This window comes from Saccostrea cucullata, unplaced genomic scaffold (genome assembly GCF_032062105.1).
Source record: "Saccostrea cucullata isolate Sc308-1 unplaced genomic scaffold, CSIRO_AGI_Scuc_v1 ctg10704, whole genome shotgun sequence".
Classification (NCBI taxonomy): Eukaryota; Metazoa; Mollusca; class Bivalvia; order Ostreida; family Ostreidae; genus Saccostrea; species Saccostrea cuccullata.
The window spans coordinates 892-22,789 of NW_026923926.1; the positions used below are offsets into that span (position 1 = coordinate 892).

General features: G+C 35.2%; 1 protein-coding gene across 1 annotated transcript; it reads right to left on the reverse strand.

Annotated features, from left to right (window-relative positions):
* Window positions 1–818: 818 nt before the first annotated feature.
* On the reverse strand, window positions 819–21,858 carry LOC134265291 (fibrinogen-like protein A). The gene is made up of 5 exons (XM_062747527.1): window positions 21,684–21,858; window positions 19,043–19,188; window positions 15,945–16,041; window positions 14,577–14,741; window positions 819–1,066 (listed from the first exon to the last, which is right to left on the reverse strand). The coding sequence occupies exons 1-5, from the start codon at window positions 21,847–21,849 to the stop codon at window positions 819–821; spliced, it is 822 nt and encodes a 273-aa protein (XP_062603511.1). The 5' UTR covers window positions 21,850–21,858.
* Between the last annotated feature and the right edge of the window lie 40 nt (window positions 21,859–21,898).

Sequence of the window (21,898 nt, forward strand, 5' to 3'; positions counted from 1 at the left end):
TAAACTTTGGTGTTTAAAAACACCTGCCACTTTAACAAAGTTGTGTACAGGATAAAAACTTACTTCTTCTCGACGTGTTAAGGACGTATATTTCAGCTGAAGTTTGGTCTTGACTAAGTCTCCGAAATTTTGTGAAGCGCAACATAGTTCAATTCTCGGGTCTAGTTACTGATTTGTCCGTACTAATAAGCTTACCACCGTTAGCATTTTTGAGAATCGAGCCCCAGGAGTCTTGATCTTGTGTCCAATAACATCATGGCATTGTGTAGAGCTATAACTTTTTTTACTGTGATAGTAAAGCCATGTTGGGTATTTCCAACTAGGGGCTCTGCCATATCATTTTCCTCAAAAACCTAGTCCGTTGACATGCTTTATAAATTAAATCTTAATTTGTCGTACAAGGTCTACAGAATTAACATGTGTATTAATTGTATACATTAACATTTTATCATTTCGTGGAAATGTGTAGAGATACTGAAAATTTTGATTACTTTGTAATATATGCATTTAAATGAAGCTTGTACGTAGATATATGCCTAATGGTTTATATTATTTGGTGTTTTTATAAACATTTTATTTAATAAACCTGCTTATATGTTCAATATTTAGTAATAATTACTCAAAAAAGAAGAAATGATAATTTTACTAAATTTCATTCAAAGAAACTTGTAGCTTGTAGAAGATTGTAGCTGTCCATTGCACCAATCTTCATCATTTTGTTAGATAAGTAAATACTCAAACGTTGCTTATACTGTTTCAATTATTATCATTATAAAAATGATAATGTAATCATATATTTCATAATACATTATCTAATTCTAGTTCCTGTGTCTGATCATCATCACAGTCTGTTTTAATGCTTCATTTCCTTTCCAGTAATACCACGTCGTGTATTTACCACCAGACACACCAGACTGTCCGAACTCTCCGTTAAGGTTTGATAGGGTACAGGATCTGTACCACCAGGCTCCGTGAAATAATGTCCCACAGTTAACACCACTATACCCGTCGTTCTTCTGGTCTTTAGTAGTAAATCTAGATCCACTGTTATAAGTCAAACTGTCACCTGTAACAGAGTATTGATAACCTTTAATTATCCAGATATCAATTAAAGTAAAGAACAATTATCAAAACTGTACTCGTTATTTTCCTCTCTATTCCCCATTTTCAAAAGGTGAGTTATTTCCCCTGAAAGGAACTCTTTTACTGTGTTTAATGATGTAAACATGTTCATGGTGTAATGCATCTGTCATATGGAAAAATGTTATTGTTATATTATACAGGGTTGTATAAAAAAAAAGAATCTTAGCTGATTCGTATTTTTTTTAAATTGCCCACACATAGTCTCCTTCTGGATTTGTATTAATCTTTATAATAGTATAATAAGGCGCTGTGTGAGCCCCCCCCCCCCTTACAAAAAATCCCGAAACTAATTACTGATAAAATGCTGATACATATTCGGCCTATTTAAAAAAAAAAAAAGATAATTTTGGGTAGTGGATGTTCTGCAGACGGATCGTCATTATTTACAAAATGTGCAGAACAAATATCAGAATTTCAAGTTTAGTTATATACAGTTTTTACGAATTAATCTAGCCTGCTGCAGCCATAATCTCTAGGAATTTTTTGGACACTGATGACATGTTCATTTACAGTTTTACCTCTGAAATTCTTGCATAAACAGCAGTAGTTCGTCTTCCACGACCGATATCAAGAAACTGCGTTTTTTGCTCGATTGTATGTCATGGCATAGAACTTTTACTTAAAAGAACACATTTGGTGACCCATTTCATTTGAATTAACCGTGTTTCCAGAATTTGTCATTTGTAAAATTATTGATTTACTGTATATAGTATACAAACTTAGAATGGAATTCTAAATGAATAATTTAATCTCAAGTGCTCATGTAACGAAGAAAGACTAATTAAAATAGCATCGATCTGAATTCGTGTTACAGAAGTCGTATAGCTGCATTTAATCAAAGTTTTAGTGTACATATGTAGGATCTAAGCATATGTACATGTATATTACCGAGTAAAATACACATTTTGTTTTAGATCAGAGAATTGATAGCAGAAACACGAAATTGATACAATAATTTCCTAGCGTATTTCGCGTAAATACGTGTAATTTTGTAAATTATCCATTTTTAAGACATAAATAAGATGTATCCCGTAGATTATACATGTAAGATTTTAAGAAAAAATTACAATAACGTAACATAGAAATGCAAATTTCTGATGAAGTTGTTTTCCAGCTAACAGGCACGTAGTTGCTCCCCCCCCCCCCCCGCCCCACACACACACACAGTTTACACAGTTTATACTACGGTAAACTTCTATAAGGGAAATGTAGTATTGTATGCCAATGAATTGGTACTGAAATAAGTAGCTTTTCGACTTTGGGCAAGGTTTTTCTTTGCAAGTCAACTTTTCCAGGTAAGAAAAAAATATTTCTTTGGCTCCCCCCACCCCCCACTTTTAAAGACGATGCTACGTGCCATAAAGATTTCTAAAAAGGGGGGGGGGGTAACAGACCTTTTCTAAAATCGCTTATTATCTAAAAATAATTTGCAAACCGTTTCCTTCTTTTAAAATTTTTAAATGCAATGAGTAAGTTGATCACTTTTTTGTTGGATTATCGTAATGCGTAGTCCGCGGAGGTTATGCTAGTGTAGAAGAGTTCCGATTTCGAGGGGAGATAACTCACTTTTGAAAATGGGGAATTGAACACCTACATTATTTTTCTTATGTATCACACATTGTAGGACAGATCTTGTATCAAGCAATTCTGAAATATAGCTTCTTTTAGGTACATATACATGTATTAATAGAAAGCAACTACTATATACATGTATCTTTTCTTTTCCGTATGATATACAAAATCTTGACAAAACATGTACTGCTTTTCGTTTGCCGGAAGTGAAGGGGTTAATATATAGCTGCACAGTTTCACTCCATCCAGATTTTTAGATCGATCTTTCCTTATTATAAGAGAAACTAATTCAGTCAATCAAAAAGAGATGATACAATTTTTTTTTTCAAAATGACAAAGAATCAGCAATATCATATAGGCTGATTCTACCATTTTGCTTTCCCTGATAAAATTGACCTGATTTTGGTTTACTTTTCTAAATTATATATATCAGTTATTCTAAAATTTGTTTTCATCTGTAAACCTTTACCTAGTTTGTTCTGTTTATATTTGTAATTTGTAATTTAATTGAAATAATTCTAATATTTTCCAAGTCTATTTCATTTTCCAGTTCTTAGGTGAAAAATCCTAAGAGTTCTCCATTTTCTAAACTTGTGACATGATATTAAAATGCCTTATGTATTCCTGTAGGAGTGAATTGAACGATCAACCTATTTGATCACACTCTAATGTACCACTTATGTCAACGTAGCCGCCATTTTTGTCAACAGGTCAGATTTCAAGCCGATGGATATAGATTGTTATAAAATGTATAGTAATTAAAAAAAAGGTAGTTGATAATATAATATGAAGAATTTTCATTTCTAGTCCCGAAATTTTAAGTTTTATATACCGGTACTTTCTCATAAGATATTTAATAGCTATCAATTTTTAATGACATTTTTTCGGTATGATCCCACCTTATTATGTTCCCCAAACGAAGTTGGGGAACATATTGTTTTTACTCTGTTTCTTATTATTAAGGTCTTCCGTCTTCACGGAAGACCTTATAGTGATTCTACTGTTTATTATTATTATTATTAAGGTCTTCCGTCTTCACGGAAGACCTTATAGTGATTCTATTGTTTCTTATTATTATTATTATTATTATTATTATTATTATTCTTTTTTTTTAGACAAAATTTTGTGCAGGCGATTTCTCGTAAACTATTCGGTGGATTTCAATGAAAATTTCAGGAATTATAGGTCATTATATGAATTTTATATAAAATTCCGTTTTTTGGAAAATTCGGTACTAGTGCCAAGTTATGGGCAATTTCCTGATTTTAAAATGCAATTTTGTCTTCGAGTGTTCTCAAAACCGGCTAAAGATATTAACTGGAGACTTGTTAGAGATGATAGACCATGAGTTATAGATGTGCAATTTTGACTTTTTTTGCGTCGTAAGTACTTCCGGTCGCTACAGGAAGTGAATTCAAAATGTACACTTTTTCAATTTTTTTGTTTTTCAATATTTTTCTTTGATATAATTAATGGTAATTAAGACCCTACTGGAAAGGCCTAATATATAATTTATGTAAGAATTGATCAATCCACACACTAGATATTCGCATTTAAAAATCTGAAGCGTGTCCAAGATGGCGGCGGTCTCGGTAAACTCCGCCATTAAGCAAGTCGGGTTCTAGAAGGTCAGCTGAGCGTTTAGATGAACGAAACTTCTACGAAAAAGATTTATGAAATGTAAAGGATTCTTTTGATTGCTACATCGCAATTACGTTGCATTGAGTATACTTTTAACATGAGGTTTCCTCAAACTTCTATTGAAATCGCTTTTGTCTGCATCTCAATGTAGAATACAACATGACTACAAGTGGAAATACGATGACTTCAGTCTTTTATTTTGCACCAGGGAAAACTTACCCACTAAACCATGGTTATAATACTTTTCAAGAAACTTGCCTGACTTAATATTCACTATGTTTCTGAAGTATGACTTGACTTCTGTTTATTTTTCTTTACGCAGGCTTGTGACATATTAAATGAATAGAAAAGACAAAAATAAGAAAAAACATTTTTAAAAGATTGTTTATTAAAGGTTATATGAATATTCTTGTAATAAATGCAAGTTATTGACATAAATAGTATCAGATTCCTTGACCGTCGGAGGACGAGTGATTTTTTTTTTTCAGTGAAACATTCCAGTCTTTTCATGAACGTGTAACTCATCTCCACTTTGGGGGTAAACAGGATGCAAAATACGTGGAAAATCTTACCGAATTCACAGATTTATTGTTACTTGGCCGTATACGAAATTATATTTGTATAATGTGATAAATATTCTCGTACTTTCTAACGCTCGAAATTCTGGTTATAAGAACATACATTTCTAATTTTCATTGAAGCTATCACATCCATTAAATAAATCAAACATTTCAAAGGAATAGCGTTAAGAACTAATTGTGACGTTTGGCACGAAATAATGCATCATGACCCGACTTAGTAGTAGACAAATGGCGACAATAGTGCAGAAATATATAACATTGGCATGCCTGTATATGGAGTTGCATGGGATAAAAAGTTGAATACATATCGAAAAAAGGAAAGAAAACTGTATCATCTGTTCATCATTAATAGATTATCTATCCTAAAAAATTACTGATAAAATTCAAGTTACAAATTCCGATGTGATCATCTTGAAAAAAGTTTGGCAAGCTGGCTGTCATTTGACAATTCCAAACTGAATTTTTAAAAAAAAATGTAATGTATGTTGGAATAATAAAAAAGCAATCTCGCGATATTCGAATGTTAAATTTGAAGCGGGTTCCCAAAGGTGTAATGGGTACCGCAATGGATTTTCACGCTGGCGACCCGGATTCGATCCCCCGTGTGTCCGATTTTTAAAATCACTTTTTCAGTTTGATTTTACGTTTTTTTTCTGAATCGGACGGAAGACCTCTCGTTGCTCGCAACGAGTTTCGTTTCTAGTTATTATTATTATTCTTTTTTTTTAGACAAAATTTTGTGCAGGCGATTTCTCGTAAACTATTCGGTGGATTTCAATAAAAATTTCAGGAATTATAGGTCATTATATGAATTTAATATAAAATTCCGTTTGCTGGAAAATTCGGTACCAGTGCCAAGTTATGGGCAATTTCCTGATTTTAAAATGCAATTTTGTCTTCGAGTGTTCTCGAAAACGGCTAAAGATATTAACTGGAGACTTATTAGAGATGATAGACCATGACTTATAGATGTGCAATTTTGACTTCGTTAGCGTCGTCAGTACTTCCGGTTGCTACAGGAAGTGAATTCAAAATGTGCACTTTTTCAACTTTTTTTGTTTTTCAATATTTTTCTTTGATATAATCAATGTTAATGGAGACCCTACTGGAAAGGCCTAATATATAATTTATTTTAGAATTGATCAATCCACACACTAGATATTCACATTTAAAAATCTGAAGCGTGTCCAAGATGGCGGGGCGTCTCCGTAAACTCCGCCATTAAGCAAGTCGGGTTCTAGAGGGTCAGCTGAGCGTTTAGATGAACGAAACTTCTACCAAAGAGATCTATGAAATGTAAAGGATTCTTTAGATTGCTACATCGCAATTACGTTGCATTGAGTATTGTTTTAATATGAGTTTTCCTCAAACGTCTATTGAAATTGCTTTTGCCTGCATCTCAAAGTAGAATACAACATGACTAAAGTGGAAATACGATGACAACAATCTTTTATTTTGCACCAGGGAAAACTTATCCTAAACCATGGTTATAATACTTTTCAAGAAACTTGCCTGACTTAATATTCACTATGTTTCTGAAGTATGAATTGACTTCTGTTTATTTTTCTTTACGCAGGCTTGTGACATATTAAATGAATAGAAAAGACAAAAATAATAAAAACATTTTTAAAAGATTATTTATTAAAGGTTTTATAAATATTCTTGTAATAAATGCAAGTTACTGACATAAATAGTATCAGATTCCTTGACCGGCGGAGGACGAGTGATTTTTTTTTCATTCCAGTCTTTTCATGAATGTGTAACTCATCTCCACTTTCGGGGTAAACAGGATACAAAATTCGTGGAAAATCTTACCGAATTCACAGCTTTATTGTTACTTGGCCGTATACGAAATTATTTTTGTATAATGTGATAAATATTCCCGTACTTTCTAACGCTCGAAATTCTGGTTATAAGAACATACATTTTTAATTTTCATTGAAGCTATCACATCCATCAAATAAATCAAACATTTCAAAGGAATAGAGTTAAGAACTACTTGTGACGTTTGGCACGAAATAATGCATCATGACCCGACTTAGTAGTAGACAAATGGCGACAATAGTGCAGAAATATATAACATTGGCATGCCTGTATATGGAGTTGCATGGGATAAAAAGTTGAATACATATCGAAAAAAGGAAAGAAAACTGTATCATCTGTTCATCATTAATAGATTATCTATCCTAAAAATTACTGTTAAAATTCAAGTTACAAATTCCGGTGTGATTATCTTGACAAAAGTTTGGCAAGCTGGCTGTCATTTTACAATTCCAAACTGAATTTTTAAAAAAAAGTAATGTATGTTGGAATTTAAAAAAAGCGATCTCGCGATATTCGAATGTTAAATTTGAAGCGGGTTCCCAAAGGTGTAATGGGTGCCGCAAAGGATTTTCACGCTGGCGACCCGGATTCGATCCCCTGTGTGTCCGATTTTTCACTTTTCAGTTTGATTTTACGTTATTTTTTTTCTGAATCGGACGGAAGACCTCTCGTTGCTCGCAACGAGATCGCATCTAGTTATTATTATTATTATTATTATTATTATTATTAAGGTCTTCCGTCTTCAGCGGAAGACCTTATTGTTTTTCTTAGGTTTCTTTTCCACTATTTTTCTTATTATTATTTTTTTTCTTACCGATTTTGTGCACGCGAGTTCTCGGAAACTACTAGATGGATTTTCATGAAACTTTCAGGTCTGATAGAACATCAAAAAATCTAGATACATTTTTTTTTATTTTGATGACGTCACTTCCGGTTCGGAGATTTTCGCGATTTTGTCATTTTTAGAGGGTTACATTGTCCGGCAATGTTCTCAATAATCGTTCAAGACAGAGGTATGAAATTTTCAGTGATGATATAGCAACCTTTAGAGAAGTGAATTGAGTACTTCATTGTCACCGGAAGTACGAATCGCCGACGCTCGCTATGGCCTGAAAATAGTACTATCAAGAATTTCAAAAATTTTGACACCTTTTCAACGATAACTTTTTACCTAGAAATATTTTGTTAAAGCATGTATAACAAAAGAAGTGTAGTATTCCAAGACCTTTCAAATGATATCTCAAAAAAAGGACTGGCCCCTAAATTTAAGGGCCTAGAGGGGCCGAAAGTTTTTCCTTTGTATCTCAAAAAGTATTGAGAATTTGTAATACGTCAAAGAAGCAAAGTTGTTCAAAATATCAAGCTTAATCTATTAAAGTAGTCAAAATACGTCCGGCGTCGTCACTTCCGGTCAAACCGGAAGTAGTCGGAAAACGCATATTTTTGACTTTCTTGACAGGTTTTTGGGTAACATATCTCCTAGGGAGCATAAAACTTAATTTTCCGTCCGTCGTCGTCACTTCCGGTCAAACCGGAAGTAGGAAAAAATGGCTTATTTTTGCATTAATTAACATTTTAGATGATTTAAACCATTTTTGGGCATTTTCACTTATTTTTTTAAAAAGTGAAAGTTACTTCCGGAAAAACAGGACGGAAGACCTACTCGTTGCTTTGCAACGAGCTTTGCTCTAGTTATTATTATTTTTCTTCTTCTTCCTGGGTACTTTTTTGTCCGGGAATGATCTTGTAAACTGTTCGTCCGAGGTAGGTAAAACCTTTTTAGGGTAAGTAGACATGTTATGCAGATTTGCGGAATCAAGGTCATTTTGCGCGCACGTGCTTGCAAGAGCGCGCACGTGCAACACTTGAAATAACCAATATAATAGATATAGTCGGAACTTTTCTATTTTTTGATAAAATGCTTTGAAACTCATAATGTAAGGATACATTAGTAGTATAGACAAGATGGCATGGTCAAAATAGCAAGATCTCACGCGCATGCACGTGCGCTTTGCTCTGATTGGCTGAAACTAAAGTCTCAATATCTTTCTTGTTTCTTGTCATAATCTTTTGAAATTTTCAACATGGTCCTACATTATGAAGATCTACAGCATGATATATTGAAATTTTAATAAAAGCATGCGCATGCGCGCGTGCTGTAATCTGATTGGCTAAAACTTTAAATGGCTATATCTCCTTTGTTTTTTGACGAAATGCTTTGAAATTTAAAACATAGTCATGCATTACGATATCCTAAAATATGATATAGAAAATATTCATGAAATCACGCGCATGCACGTGTGCTGCAATCTGATTGGCTGAAACTTCAAATGGCTATAACTCTCTTGTTTTTCAACCAAAAGGATGGGATTTAGAACTTGGATAAATATAAGGGACTCCTACAAGAAGGTGTAGTCATTATGCACGTGCTTGCACGTGCGTGCACGTGAAATGAGTAAAATAAAAAATACACTCGAATGAGTGCATTTTTTAATACTTTTGGATTAAATGCTTTGATATTATTAAAATTTTAGATAGTGTAGACAAGATAATATGGTCGTTACGCACATGAACACGCGTGCAATGCCTATTTTTTAAATATATTTTGTATTTTTCTTGGAAGACCTTGATTAAGTCTAAATTCCATAAAGTATTTCTTATTTAATAGAGATAACAGGGAATATGGCACCAAAAGGGAGTGGGGGATCGTTTGGGGAACATCTGTAACGGTCCCCGTTACAATTAGCACTAGTTACATCATACAATGAATATTTTATTTAAATAGGGTGAATCTGTGTAGTTACTCATAGATTTTTATTTTATTTTGTTTTTGTTTTAACCTATGTAAAATTTTCATTAGTTTATGTTACCGGGTTTTTAAAAAACTATGTTTGTTTACGGAATTTTGGGAAGAACCTTCTATGAAACTGATGTTGTAGAAATTGTGGCTTCTTGAATTTCAAGTTCACTGACATACATCTAGTTTACTCCTGCAAGTAATAGCCTCGCGGTTAACGTCCCTACCTCGCCAATTCAAAAGTATCTCGCCGTGCACCTCTAACATGCTGGATTAATATCGAGTATAGAAATTCATGCTCATCCCTGTCTTTCTTAGAAAAATATGGTATAAAAGGCATCCGTTAATCACTTCCCTAATGTAGATTTTCCAAAGGGTCTGGAAAAGTTTTGGAAATCCATGGAATTCCAATCATTTCCACACATAACTCGAAAAGTGTGTCTGGAAGTTTTTGGAATATTTTGGAAATTGAAAAAAAAATTGGACTTAGACATTTTTTGGCTTGGAAAGTAGCGGAATTCTTTGGAAAAAATGGTAAAAAGAGAAACTTAGACATTTTCTGCTCTGGAAAACTGTGGAAAATTACTTAGAATTTTTTAACTGTCGACTAATAGTACAATAACATCGGGATCGAAGTCGGGCTCGATGAACAATTAATTTTAACAACACGCCGAAATTCAAAAATAACGAATGCCAAGTTGATGTTGCACAGAAGGAAAGTTGGAACGAGAGTGTCACGAACAGTGGATCATGATTAGCTTGGGATGGAAGAAGATGAAGATATTTTAAAGACCGGTAGGTACAATATCGTACAGTATTTTATGTGTCCTTATGCTGCACTACTTTTGATTAATCCGGGCACAATACATAAAATGCCCGACGGTGAAATCGTTAAGACAAGCACTATTTCTGTAATAATTATTTAACAAATCTAAACATATCATTAATATAATGATTAGGGGAGGAACAGCTAAAGTCGGACAGCATCGAATGTCGGACAGTTTTCTCTTTCAGAATAAAATCGTTTCTAAATTTAGTGTCATGTGTATTTTTCTTTCAGTATCTCCATCTACAGGATGTTTATGGTTGTTTCGTACATATATAGTCGTGAAAACGTTTGAAATAATGTCTAAAATTTGGAGGATACATACGCATCTCACGGATCCGGATAAAATTCGCATGCGCACCGAGCGCGCACCTGTCGACAGTGACCTAGTTATCCTTGGCGAAATCTTCAGTTTGCCGTCGGTACTCCGTGATTGCCAGTATCTTTTGTAATTAAATCATATACATTTACATGATTTATATTAATTATTCCCATAATTATAACTTTATGGTGGATATTTATTTATAAAACCATGAAAATTAAACTGTCCGACTTTACATACTCGGTCATTTAAAGTCGGACAGAGGAGAATTTAAAGTCGGACAGCACATTATATTGAATAAATTGTATTTTAATTGTCATATTTTTAAAAACTAAAACGATTTATTATAATGTTATTAAACTTACTGGCAATTTAAGAGTATTTAAGATTTTGTAAATCAAATTCTGCCGATTCGTTACAACTTTTTGGAAGGAAGAAATTAAAAAAACCGTTTTATCACTTACCTTATAGAAATTATTTCATTTCAGAAAAAAACAATGAAAAACACGTAAAGCAACAAGGATCTCATTGAATTTTAACAGCAACATACTGATATAATATTGCAGAGAAATGAAATACTGTATACATAAACCGAGGAAAATAAAAGAAGGAAGGGGAAAGAAAGAGAAGAAAAGAAAATCTATTAAAAAAATCAGCAGTCAATTTTTTTCGTGGCTTTATTTGAATTTCATGTTTATAACTCATCACTCATTCAGGAAAAAAGAAAGGTTTCTTTCTTGAAAATTAAATAAGTTACAGATTACTGATTCTAATGTAAAAATAGTGGGGTATATAGTTTTCTGTCTATAACCATTTATGTAAAATGGGATTAATTTTGAGGACAATTTAAACCCCCAAAAATTATTCACGCGATAACCCATGAGTTTATAGATTATAGATCGCAAAATACATGTACTATAAAAATTATGTTAATTTAAATTTCTTGGTATATTAATAGAAAAATTCAAAATAATGATAAATCCACACGATTACTAAGTATATTATACGTAAAAATAACTTTAAATGTTGATGAATTTTTTCCCGGGCACTTGTTATCATTTTTGTATGCTGGGGAGGGGCTAGAAAATTAAATTTAAAAAAATCAACTACCTGAGTGAAGAAAGAAAATGACAAGAAAGAAGGAGTGGTTAATGGACCAAACTCAAAGAAAATTCTATTTTGGAGGTTGATGGGAGGATAAGTTCCATTTGATTACATCTTTCAAAACCGAATTTTATTCATACATATTACCAGAATACCCTGATTTGACGGTAATAAAAACGTAGAGGTGGGACAAACAGCCTTTCAATGAACTTGAATTTTCAATAGTGTAAAGTAAGTGTAGGGGGGGGGGGGAGTGAGGGGTCAGCCCCCCATCCCCACCCCCTGATACTTTGTGCCTGCTCCACTACGATTTAACACCTAAAAAATGAAGTACATTGGACTTTAAATGCCGAAACTAGTAAGTGTCCGACTTTAAATTCTACATGTCCGACTTTCACTGTCGCTGTCCGACATTATCAGCTTTTTGCCTTTCCGTGTTTGGTTTTGATTTATAGCATTACAAAGCTTTTAACCAATGAAAATTAAGAATAGAAAGAGGGTGAAAACATCATTTTATGTGACGTATAACTTTCCGGTTATGTGTTACGAGTTTGGAGCGCGTACCGAAGGTGCATACGAGAGTGTCCGAAAAAGCGTCCGACTTTCGATGTTCCTCCCCTATTTAACAAATCTAAACATATCATTATTATGATGGATTTTAACCCGAATTTCCTTGTTTGGAATCGAGCTGATGTAAAGAATTTTATCTGTTGTACCTTCCTTTGTTCAAGATAACATTTACAGAGTATGATGTACATGTAATTAAATTAATTATATATTTTGTAATGCATGTTCATGACATTTCCAGCTCTTATCATGCATGTTTTGATTGTTTTTATAGTTGCTTCATTGCATGCCTGATATGATTTCCACATGCAGTCCTAGCGTTTGATAAAAGTGGATATACATATAGATGCTTAGCCAATCAGTCACTAGGCTTGTGAATATGGTGAGAGCCAGCTCAAATTATCATTCAAAACAAATAAACTAACTTTGATTTTATTAATCCATGTCTTTTAGCATAAGATTTAAAAATATGCATCTATGCCAAGTAAACAACATTTGAAGGTTAATATTCCTAACATGCTTAATTTCCATATCCTAATAATTTATAACAATGAATTCTGAAAGGTAATCTAAACATGCTAACGGCACGGGTATGTAAAATTATTTTAGATCAAATAGCTATCATCTAGCTTCTATGAAGTATACATGCATTTTACAGGAAACTGGATTCTCACAATATTTAGGACAAGAGCTGTATGAAAAAATGGTAAGATTTCTTCATTATTTTCTTAATCAATAAAATCACATGAATCGAAATTATATTTTTTTCAGTGTTAGTCAGGCATTGAGCTTCAGCTCTAGCCTTTTCATTTTAGCTCACCTGAGCCATTTTAAGGAATAAGTTTAGTTTATTTTTTGTCATATACTTATATGATCAGTGTCACAGTCTGGTGTTTGTCTGTTGTCTATAATTATAAACTTTTTACACTTTTATATTTATCAGAATTAATTCTAATTTAAACAAAAAATTGCAAGATAGTGAATTCATATTCTACAGTAAACTGATCTGCCAGGTAGAAAGAACTAATGTTTTGTAGAGCTTTAGTTTATTATTTGTCATATATTTAGATGGATATCAATAATGATGCATGTACATCTTAATGGTCATCTCCTCTTTCAGAAATTGTGCAAGGAAAGTTTAAAGTGTCTGTTGGAATGATCAACATTGAACTTGCAAAGCCTTCGTACTAAAAGTGAATCCGTTCGTGACGCCAATTATCTGTCAACCCTCTATTGCAAATTTCATGGGATATCTGTGAGGAAGTGATTCTAACAACAAGTCAAAAGTTTTGGATCTTCCACAATTGGGATCTTTGGCATTGGGGGAAAATAGCAACTGTTGATTTTATGGGATCTTTGTATCAATGTAGTTTTGTAGTACTTATATTATGTGTTTGTCACTGTAGTCACTAACTTTTTACAGTAAATTTACATGGGCCACTGGCAGTTTATTGTAGATGTATATCCTGTTGAGGTTTCAATGACCTCTCCCAATCCTTCGCCAATGTCATTTAATGAATCTAACATCTTATTTTTTTTTAAAAAGTGTAGACTTTAGTTTATTACATACATGTATATCATAACTTGATTATCATTAATTTAACCAAGGTGATCCTCCAGTAATCATATTTTTTCTTGGATATTTTTGTTTATAACTTTTGATGTAAAATACTTTGAAGTTTCAGTGAGAATACATGCATTTAAAAATTGTGCTTGTATTGTACATCTGAGAGGTATACTGTATGTTATCATATTTGTCTCAAAAAACATTGTAAAAGAAACAGTGAATTTTTTATTTTGCAAATATAGATTTGATCTATGAAAAATTGTGATGTTATCAAGTTTTTTTTTGTAATTATTTGGTACTAATACAGTTTTCATTGTTTTATCCTGGAATTCCACGGATTTCCATGGAATTCCTTAGATTTACAAATTATCTGGAATTCCACGGATTTCCTCCACAAATTTCTATTCTGGCATTGTTCCGCTCTTTTCCAGGCTAGATTTAAAATTCCATACCATTCCGGAAAAAGTTCCGTCCCAATACTCTCAAGAATTCCGTGAAATTCTGCGGAACAAAATTTATGTGGAATTCCATGGAATTTGGTATGGAATTCCACGGATCTTGCGGAAAATCTACATTAGGGTTGTGACCTTAAATATAATTAGTTATGTACGAAACTTTACAAATAGACCTACCTGCCGTTCCTGAGAACCCGGACACAGTGAGTTTGTATTTAGTGTCCTCGTCCCCGACATAAAACGTGGAGTACTGAGCGTATGCTGTATCACCATTAAACCTCTGTAGCTCAACCCGGAGTTCCTGGTCCTTGTTGTTTGTCAACTCATAGATTTCGTCATTTCCTTTAAAAATGTTTAAAGAAATATCTTAAATTTCAAATCATAGCTTAAATTCCGACACTGCATTTAGATAGGCACCTTACTTTGTATACGTAAATACTTATCAATAAAGTAGGTCGTAGAGGGATCCCCAGATTCTTGTTTATATTTTGACACTACATTTACTTATGCAGTGATATACCTTCATTGCCTGCATACGGAGTGTTTATATCTCAGTTGATTCGATAACATGTTCTAAGTGTGAACAGTTTCTAAAACGAGGTAAATTATTGACAAATTGATGAAACAAGAATATCAGCAGTCTCGTTTAAAGTGATATATGGCGTACTTTTGATAAGTTCTGACCATCTAAAATAAAAAAAGATTTTTCTATTTGTTTTGTTACTTTATTTAAAGAGAAGACTTTCCTGGAAATTACACAATTTAAATGAATTGCGTTTCAAAGTTATTGCAGAATTTAAAACAAAAACCGACTCGGAAATAAATATCAGACATAGTTTAAAGTAAATTTAATTAATAGAAACGAGGGGATATTTAAGTTCAAGATAGATGAAAATTTTAATTTGAATGTAAATGACAAATATCGTGTAAATCTTTTCTCGTTATTACCCGATCAAACCGTTCAGGGTAGCCTTGTGGAAGAGCGTTCGCTTCGTGATCGGTAGGCCCGGGTTCGATTCCCCTTTGCTTCGCCGCGTCATACCTAAGATGTAAAAAAGGTAGTGACTGTTCCTTTGCCAAGCGCTCAGCAGTTGAAGTGAAAGTCATGGGTATTTCGGATACGACCTTAAAATCGTAGGTCATGCACATCACGGTATGCATTGGTACGATAAAGAACCCTCACTGCTCAATGGCTCTGAGTGTCGAGTATAGGTCTAAATTTAAAGTCCTTCACCAGCATTCCGTGATGTCTCCATATGAGTGAAAAATTCTCGAGAGGGACGTTAAACAACATACAATCAATCATTAAACCGATCATGTCAGGAAGCACACGGTGGGTGTGACTGGTCAGCAGGGGATACTCACACAATTTATGACACATGATACAACCTCTTATGTTTCGAAGGTCCGTGTTTGCTTTGCTCCTGTTTTGTATTGTTTTATGGACTTTGATATTGGATACTGTTCGTTATCTCCATATCCTTCTCCATATCCTTTATTTAGATAGACACCTTATAATGTTATTGTTACATTAACTAAACCCACCAATCCAGTAGTTTGCAGATGGATCCCCAAATCCTTGTTTATATTCCGACCATGTCCGGTAAAAATCTGTAGATCCATCTTGTCTTCTTTGTATAGCCTTAACAGATTGAATGGTTTTTAATTCCTTTTCAATGTTTTAAAACGTAGGTAATTAAATACGTGTTAATTTTATTTGAAAAACACATCTAGATTCTATGTTTTGTAAAAGAAAACATCTTAAAACACTAAGTAATTTTATTTTCTAAGGACACGGAGTGGATTTGTTTGTCACTTTATGACAAGCTTAAGTTGTACTCACACTTATGTCACAGTAAACAGACCTTACTTCTGAGGCTCACACTCACTGTCCACCCTCCTCCATCTGTAACCATGTCACAGTAAACAGACCTTACTACTAAGACTCATTCTTACAGTCCACCCTCCTCCATCTGTACTCATGTCACAGTAAAGAGACCTTACTACTGAGGCTCACACTCACCGTCCACCCTCCTCCATCTGTACTCATGTCACAGTAACATAACTTACCACTGAGGCGCACACTCATCGTCCACTCTCCACCATCAGTTCTCATGTCACAGTAAACAGACCTTACTATTGAGGCTCACAGACACAGTTCAACCTCCACCATCTGTACTCATGTCAGAGTAAACTAACATTACTGCTGAGGTTCACACTCACCGTACAACCTCCCCAATCTGTACTCGTGTCACAGTAAACAGACCTTACTACTGAGGTAAACACTTACCGTCCACCCTCCTCCATCAGTACTTATGTCAGTGTAAAAAGACCTTACTGCTGTGGCTGAAACTCACTGTCCACCCTCCTCCATCAGCTCATGTCACAGTAAACAGACCTTACAACTGAGGCTCACACTTTTGTGAGGCTCACAGACTTCCCTACTGAGGCTCAAACTTACTGTCCAACATCCTCTATCAGTAATCATGTCACAGTAAACAGACCTTACTACTGAGGCTCAAACTCACTGTCCACCCTCCTCCATCAGTACTCAAATCACACTAAACCTTACTACTGAGGCTCATACTTATGTCACAGTAAACAGACCTTACATCTGAGGCTGACACTCACCGTCCACCCTCCTCCATCTGTAACCATATCACAGTAAACAGACCTTACTACTAAGACTCACTCTTACCGTCCACCCTCCTCCATCTGTACTCATGTCACAGTAAACATACCTTACCACTGAGGCGCACACTCACCGTCCACCCTCCTCCGTCAGTTTTCATGTCACAGACACAGTTCAACCTTCTCAATCTGTACTCATGTCAGAGTAAAATAACATTACTGCTGAGGTTCACACTCACCATACAACTACCCCAATCTGTGCTCATGTCACAGTAAACAGACCTTACTACTGTGGCTGAAACTCACTATCCAACCTCGTCCATCAGTGCTCATGTCACAGTAAACAGACCTTACTACTGAAGTTAACACTTACCGTCCACCCTTCTCAATCAGTGCTCATGTAACAGTAAACAGACCTTACAACTGAGGCTCATTGTCATGTCACAGTAAACAGACCTTATACTGAGGCTCACACCCACCATAAACCCTTCTCAATCTTTACTCATGTAACTCACCGTTCACCCTCCTCCATCAGTACTCATGTCACAGTAAACAGACCTTACAACTGAGGCTCACACTTTTGTCATAGTAAACAGACTTCCCTACTGAGGCTCAAACTCACTGTACAACATCCTCTATCAGTAATCATGTCAAAGTAAACAGGCCTTAGTACTTAGGCTCACAGTCATGTCACAGTAAACAGACCTTACTACTGAGGCTCAAACTCACTGTCCAACCTCCTCCTTAAGTACTCTTGTCACAGTAAATAGACTTACCTACTGAAACTCAATCTCACCCTCCACCGTCCTCCATGTGTACTCATGTCACACTAAACAGACCTTACTACTGAGGCTCAAACTCACCGTCCACCCTCCTCCTTAAGTACTCTTGTCACAGTAAATAGACTTCCCTACTGATACTCAATCTCACCGTTAACCCTCCTCCATCTGTTCTCATGTCACGGTAAACAGATCTTACTACTGAGGTTCACACTCACCAACCATCCTCCTCCATCTGAATACATGTCACAGTAAACAGACCTAACTACTGAGACTCACACTCATCGTCCACCCCCCTCCATCTGTACACACGTCACAGTAAACAGACCTTACTACTGAGGCTCACACTCACCGTCCAACCTCCTCAATCAGTGCGCACAGCAAACAGATCTTACTACGGAGGCTCACACTCACCGTCCACCCTCTTCCATCAGTACTCGTGTCACAGTAAATAGACCTGAATACTCATGTTCACACTCAACGTCCACCCTCCTCCATCTGTACATCAGCACTCATGTCACAAAAACAGACTTGACTACGGGGCTCACATTCACTGTCCAACCTAATCCATTTGTCGTCATGTCACAGTAATCAGACCTCACTACTGAATCTCACAATCACAGTCCAACCTCCTCCATCTGAACTCATGTCAAAGAAAACAGGCCTTGCTGCTGAGACTCACACTCACCGTCCACCCTCCTCCATCTGTACTCATGTCACAGTAAACAGACCTTACTACTGAGGTTCACACTCACCGTCCACCCTCCTCCATCTGAACTCATGTCACAGTAAACAGACCTTATTACTGAGGCTCACACTCAATGTCACAGTAAACACACCTTACTACTGAGTCTCACACTCACCGTCCACCCTCCTTCATCTGTAGTCAAGTCACAGTAAACAGACCTTACTACTGAGGCTCATACTCACTGTCTACCCTCCTTTATCTGTAGTCATGTAACAGTAAACATACCTTACTACTGAGGCTCACACTCACCGTCCACCCTCCTGTATCTGTACTCATGTCAAAGTAAACAGACCTTACTACGGAGGCTCACCCTCACTGTCCACCCTCCCCCATCTGTACTCATGCCACAGTAAACATACCTTATTACTGAGGCTCACACTCACCCTTCTCATTGCCATTTTATTCATATGGGTGGCGGGGGTATCATATAATGAGCTCATTACTCACAGTACCTCTAGTCTTAATTTATACCAAGTTGTACTCACCGTCCATCCTCCTCCATCAGTACTCATGTCACAGTAAACAGACTTGACCTCAGAGCCTACTGATATTCTGTATAAACCATCTTTTCCTTTTGAGCTCGGACAATTCCGTGAAATGTCCCAGCAACTATGATAATTAATTGAAAGCACTGAAAAAATGATTGATTGGAAGTAATTTATTGTTATGCCTCCACTTGATAAGCAGGAGTTTATATAATGATCAGTACAGGGATGGGGTATTTGAATTAAGTAATTGTAATTGAGAGTAATTAATTATAATTTTTGATGTAATTGGAAGTAATTTATATTTGAATGAGCCTTCAATTACAAGTAACTGAATGTATTTTTAAAAGACATTTCAAAAAAGGTCATGTATTTTCAATTACATTTCAATAACCTCAATTTCATCACATTATTCCTGTAAGGGGCTTCCAATTTAGAATTCGGCCCCAGTGATCTCTTTTCAGGCCATCACGTGACAGTTGAAATTTCCAAAAAATTCCACCTCCCGCCTCCCATATGACTTTGCTAGCAGTGTTCATTTTTTGCTATGGGAAACACAAAATATATGTCGATCATAAATTTAAAAAAGAGGTAAAGTGAATTAAGGAATTTTGCAGATAAGAGATGGGAACCCCAAAGCGTAACAGACAATCGGGCGGATATACAGACAGACGGACAGGTGGACAATCTGATTACTATAAGTATAATAAGACCTACTATTAGATTAAAATAATTAATGTGGTCAAAGAAATACGGTGACTTCTTTGTACTCCCGTATTTGATGAGAAAAGGATTGCTCGTGTATTATTTAAAAAAATATCTTAATTTTTATACCCCGACTTGAAAATCAGGGGTTTCACCATACACCAATCCCACCTAGCCAAAACAAGTCACCAGTTCTTTTTTCAGAATTTTGGCTAAATGGGAAGACACCGAATACGGTAATCGGGATGTCCGGGTGTATAACAGTGTTTCACTGGGTTCACATCAAATCAGGGCTGACGCAAAATAATCCCGGAATCTTCCCTTCCGATTCGGGCATTTTGATAAGAGACTGGAGTTGAATATTTTTATGAGATGAAAAACAACATGTAAACTTCCTGTATTGACCAGATTTATTCAAATTTAAAACTTAAAAAACTTGCGTGCCTTGCCGGATGGCTATGTATTTTTTGGTGCTAAAATCTTTATAAAGAATGGTTTTACTGAAAAGAAAAATTCTCAGAAGTTTGTTTTGAATTACATATAGTTACATCTACTCAAACTTGCGCATATTTGGTTAGAATATATATAGCAAAAAGTAATACTGTTGTGATACTGTCACGTTCTGTCTGTGGTATCCATCTCTTATCCGCAACTCCTTTTATACCACTGGAGGAAATTTGACGAGACTTTCGGAGAATCTTTATGACATAATGTCTACGTGCACATCTTATTTCACTTTTTGATCCGACACAGATTTTGGGTTTCTCATGGAAAAACATGGACACTGCCATTTTATTCATAAGGAAGGCGGGGGTATCATTTTAGTGAGCTCGATACTCACAGTACCTTCAGTATTATATAATTTTATTCAGTGATTTTTAAGAGATGTTGCGGATAAGAGATTGGAACAGATTGGAACCCATACGCGTAACAAACAGCAGACGTACAGACTAACGGACGGACATCACGATTACTTTATACCCTCCAGCTTTTCAAGCAGGAGGTATAATAAGACTTTCTATTAGTTTGAAATAGCTACTGTGTCAAAAGAAATAAGGTAACTTTATACTTTGGTGACAAAAGGATTGCTCGTGTATTATGTATGATTAAAATGCCTCAATTCTTATACCCCGACTTAAAAGCAGGGAGGGGGGGCATATACGATAATCGGGTTGTCCGTCCATCCGTCTGTCTGTTACGCTTTGAATACCCATCTCTTATCTGCAACTCCTCTTATATCACTGAATAAAATTTGACAAGACTTTCGGAAAATATAATTATATAATGCCATATAAAATAGGAGGCGGAGGTATCATTTTAGTGAGTTAATTGCCCACAGTATACCTTTAGTTTTTTTTGTAAGCTTTGGTAAGACAATGGGAAAATTAATCCTATCTCTTTTTATTTAAATATTAATGTTTTAGAAATAACTATTAATTGCAGATCAATAGTGATGGAATGAATATACAAATAATAATATTTTTATGTCGGATTTTCTCTGTGATAACTCTTTGAAAGTTAGCGGAGTTGAATTCTTAATAATTCTACCGGAATGTAAATGAGGAAGGTCGATAGGTCAGGAGCTAAGGAGGCCTAATATGTATGCTAATCTCGTGCGCATCTGTCTCTGTGTCTGACGCTAAGGAAGCCAAATGTGCATGTAAATCTCGTGCGGGGTGCCTATGTGTTTGACGTCAGTGGGCGAGGACTTGTGGAAATTGGCATGGGAGTCCTCGCGTAATTTAAATTTATGTCTACATTTTTAAAATATAGATCTTCATTTTATTTTACAATGGAAGGGAAATATTAGAAAACTGTCTAGTTAGTATAGTATGCCAGGGACATCATTTTGGAAATCATCCCGTGTTTCCCACACCCGTTGATGTTAAAAAACTAAATTCTAAACTTAAATAGAATGTACAATGACACTGTTTACCTTTCGACAAAAGAGTACAGTTTAAATCGCTCAGATCCTCTCGAACATTGTTGAACGTTTGATTTATAGACACTGCAAAACTCTCGAATTTGTCCTCTGCCTTGTTAATCTGTCTGGCAAGAACTTCTACGCCACTGATCTGCAATGTCGCATTCACTTCATTCATTTGATTTTGAAGAACCTCAATTCCTTGTCTAAGTCTTCCATCATTGTTT

Coding starts and splice junctions, on each gene's coding strand:
- LOC134265291 (XM_062747527.1), bottom strand. CDS start 21,849: ATGAATGAAGTGAATGCGACATTGCAGATCAGTGGCGTAGAAGTTCTT. Junction 19,189..21,683: donor CTGTACTCTTTTGTCGAAAG/GTAAACAGTGTC, acceptor TCATTTTTTCAG/TGCTTTCAATTAATTATCAT. Junction 1,067..14,576: donor CGGGTTCTCAGGAACGGCAG/GTAGGTCTATTT, acceptor ACTCTGTTACAG/GTGACAGTTTGACTTATAAC.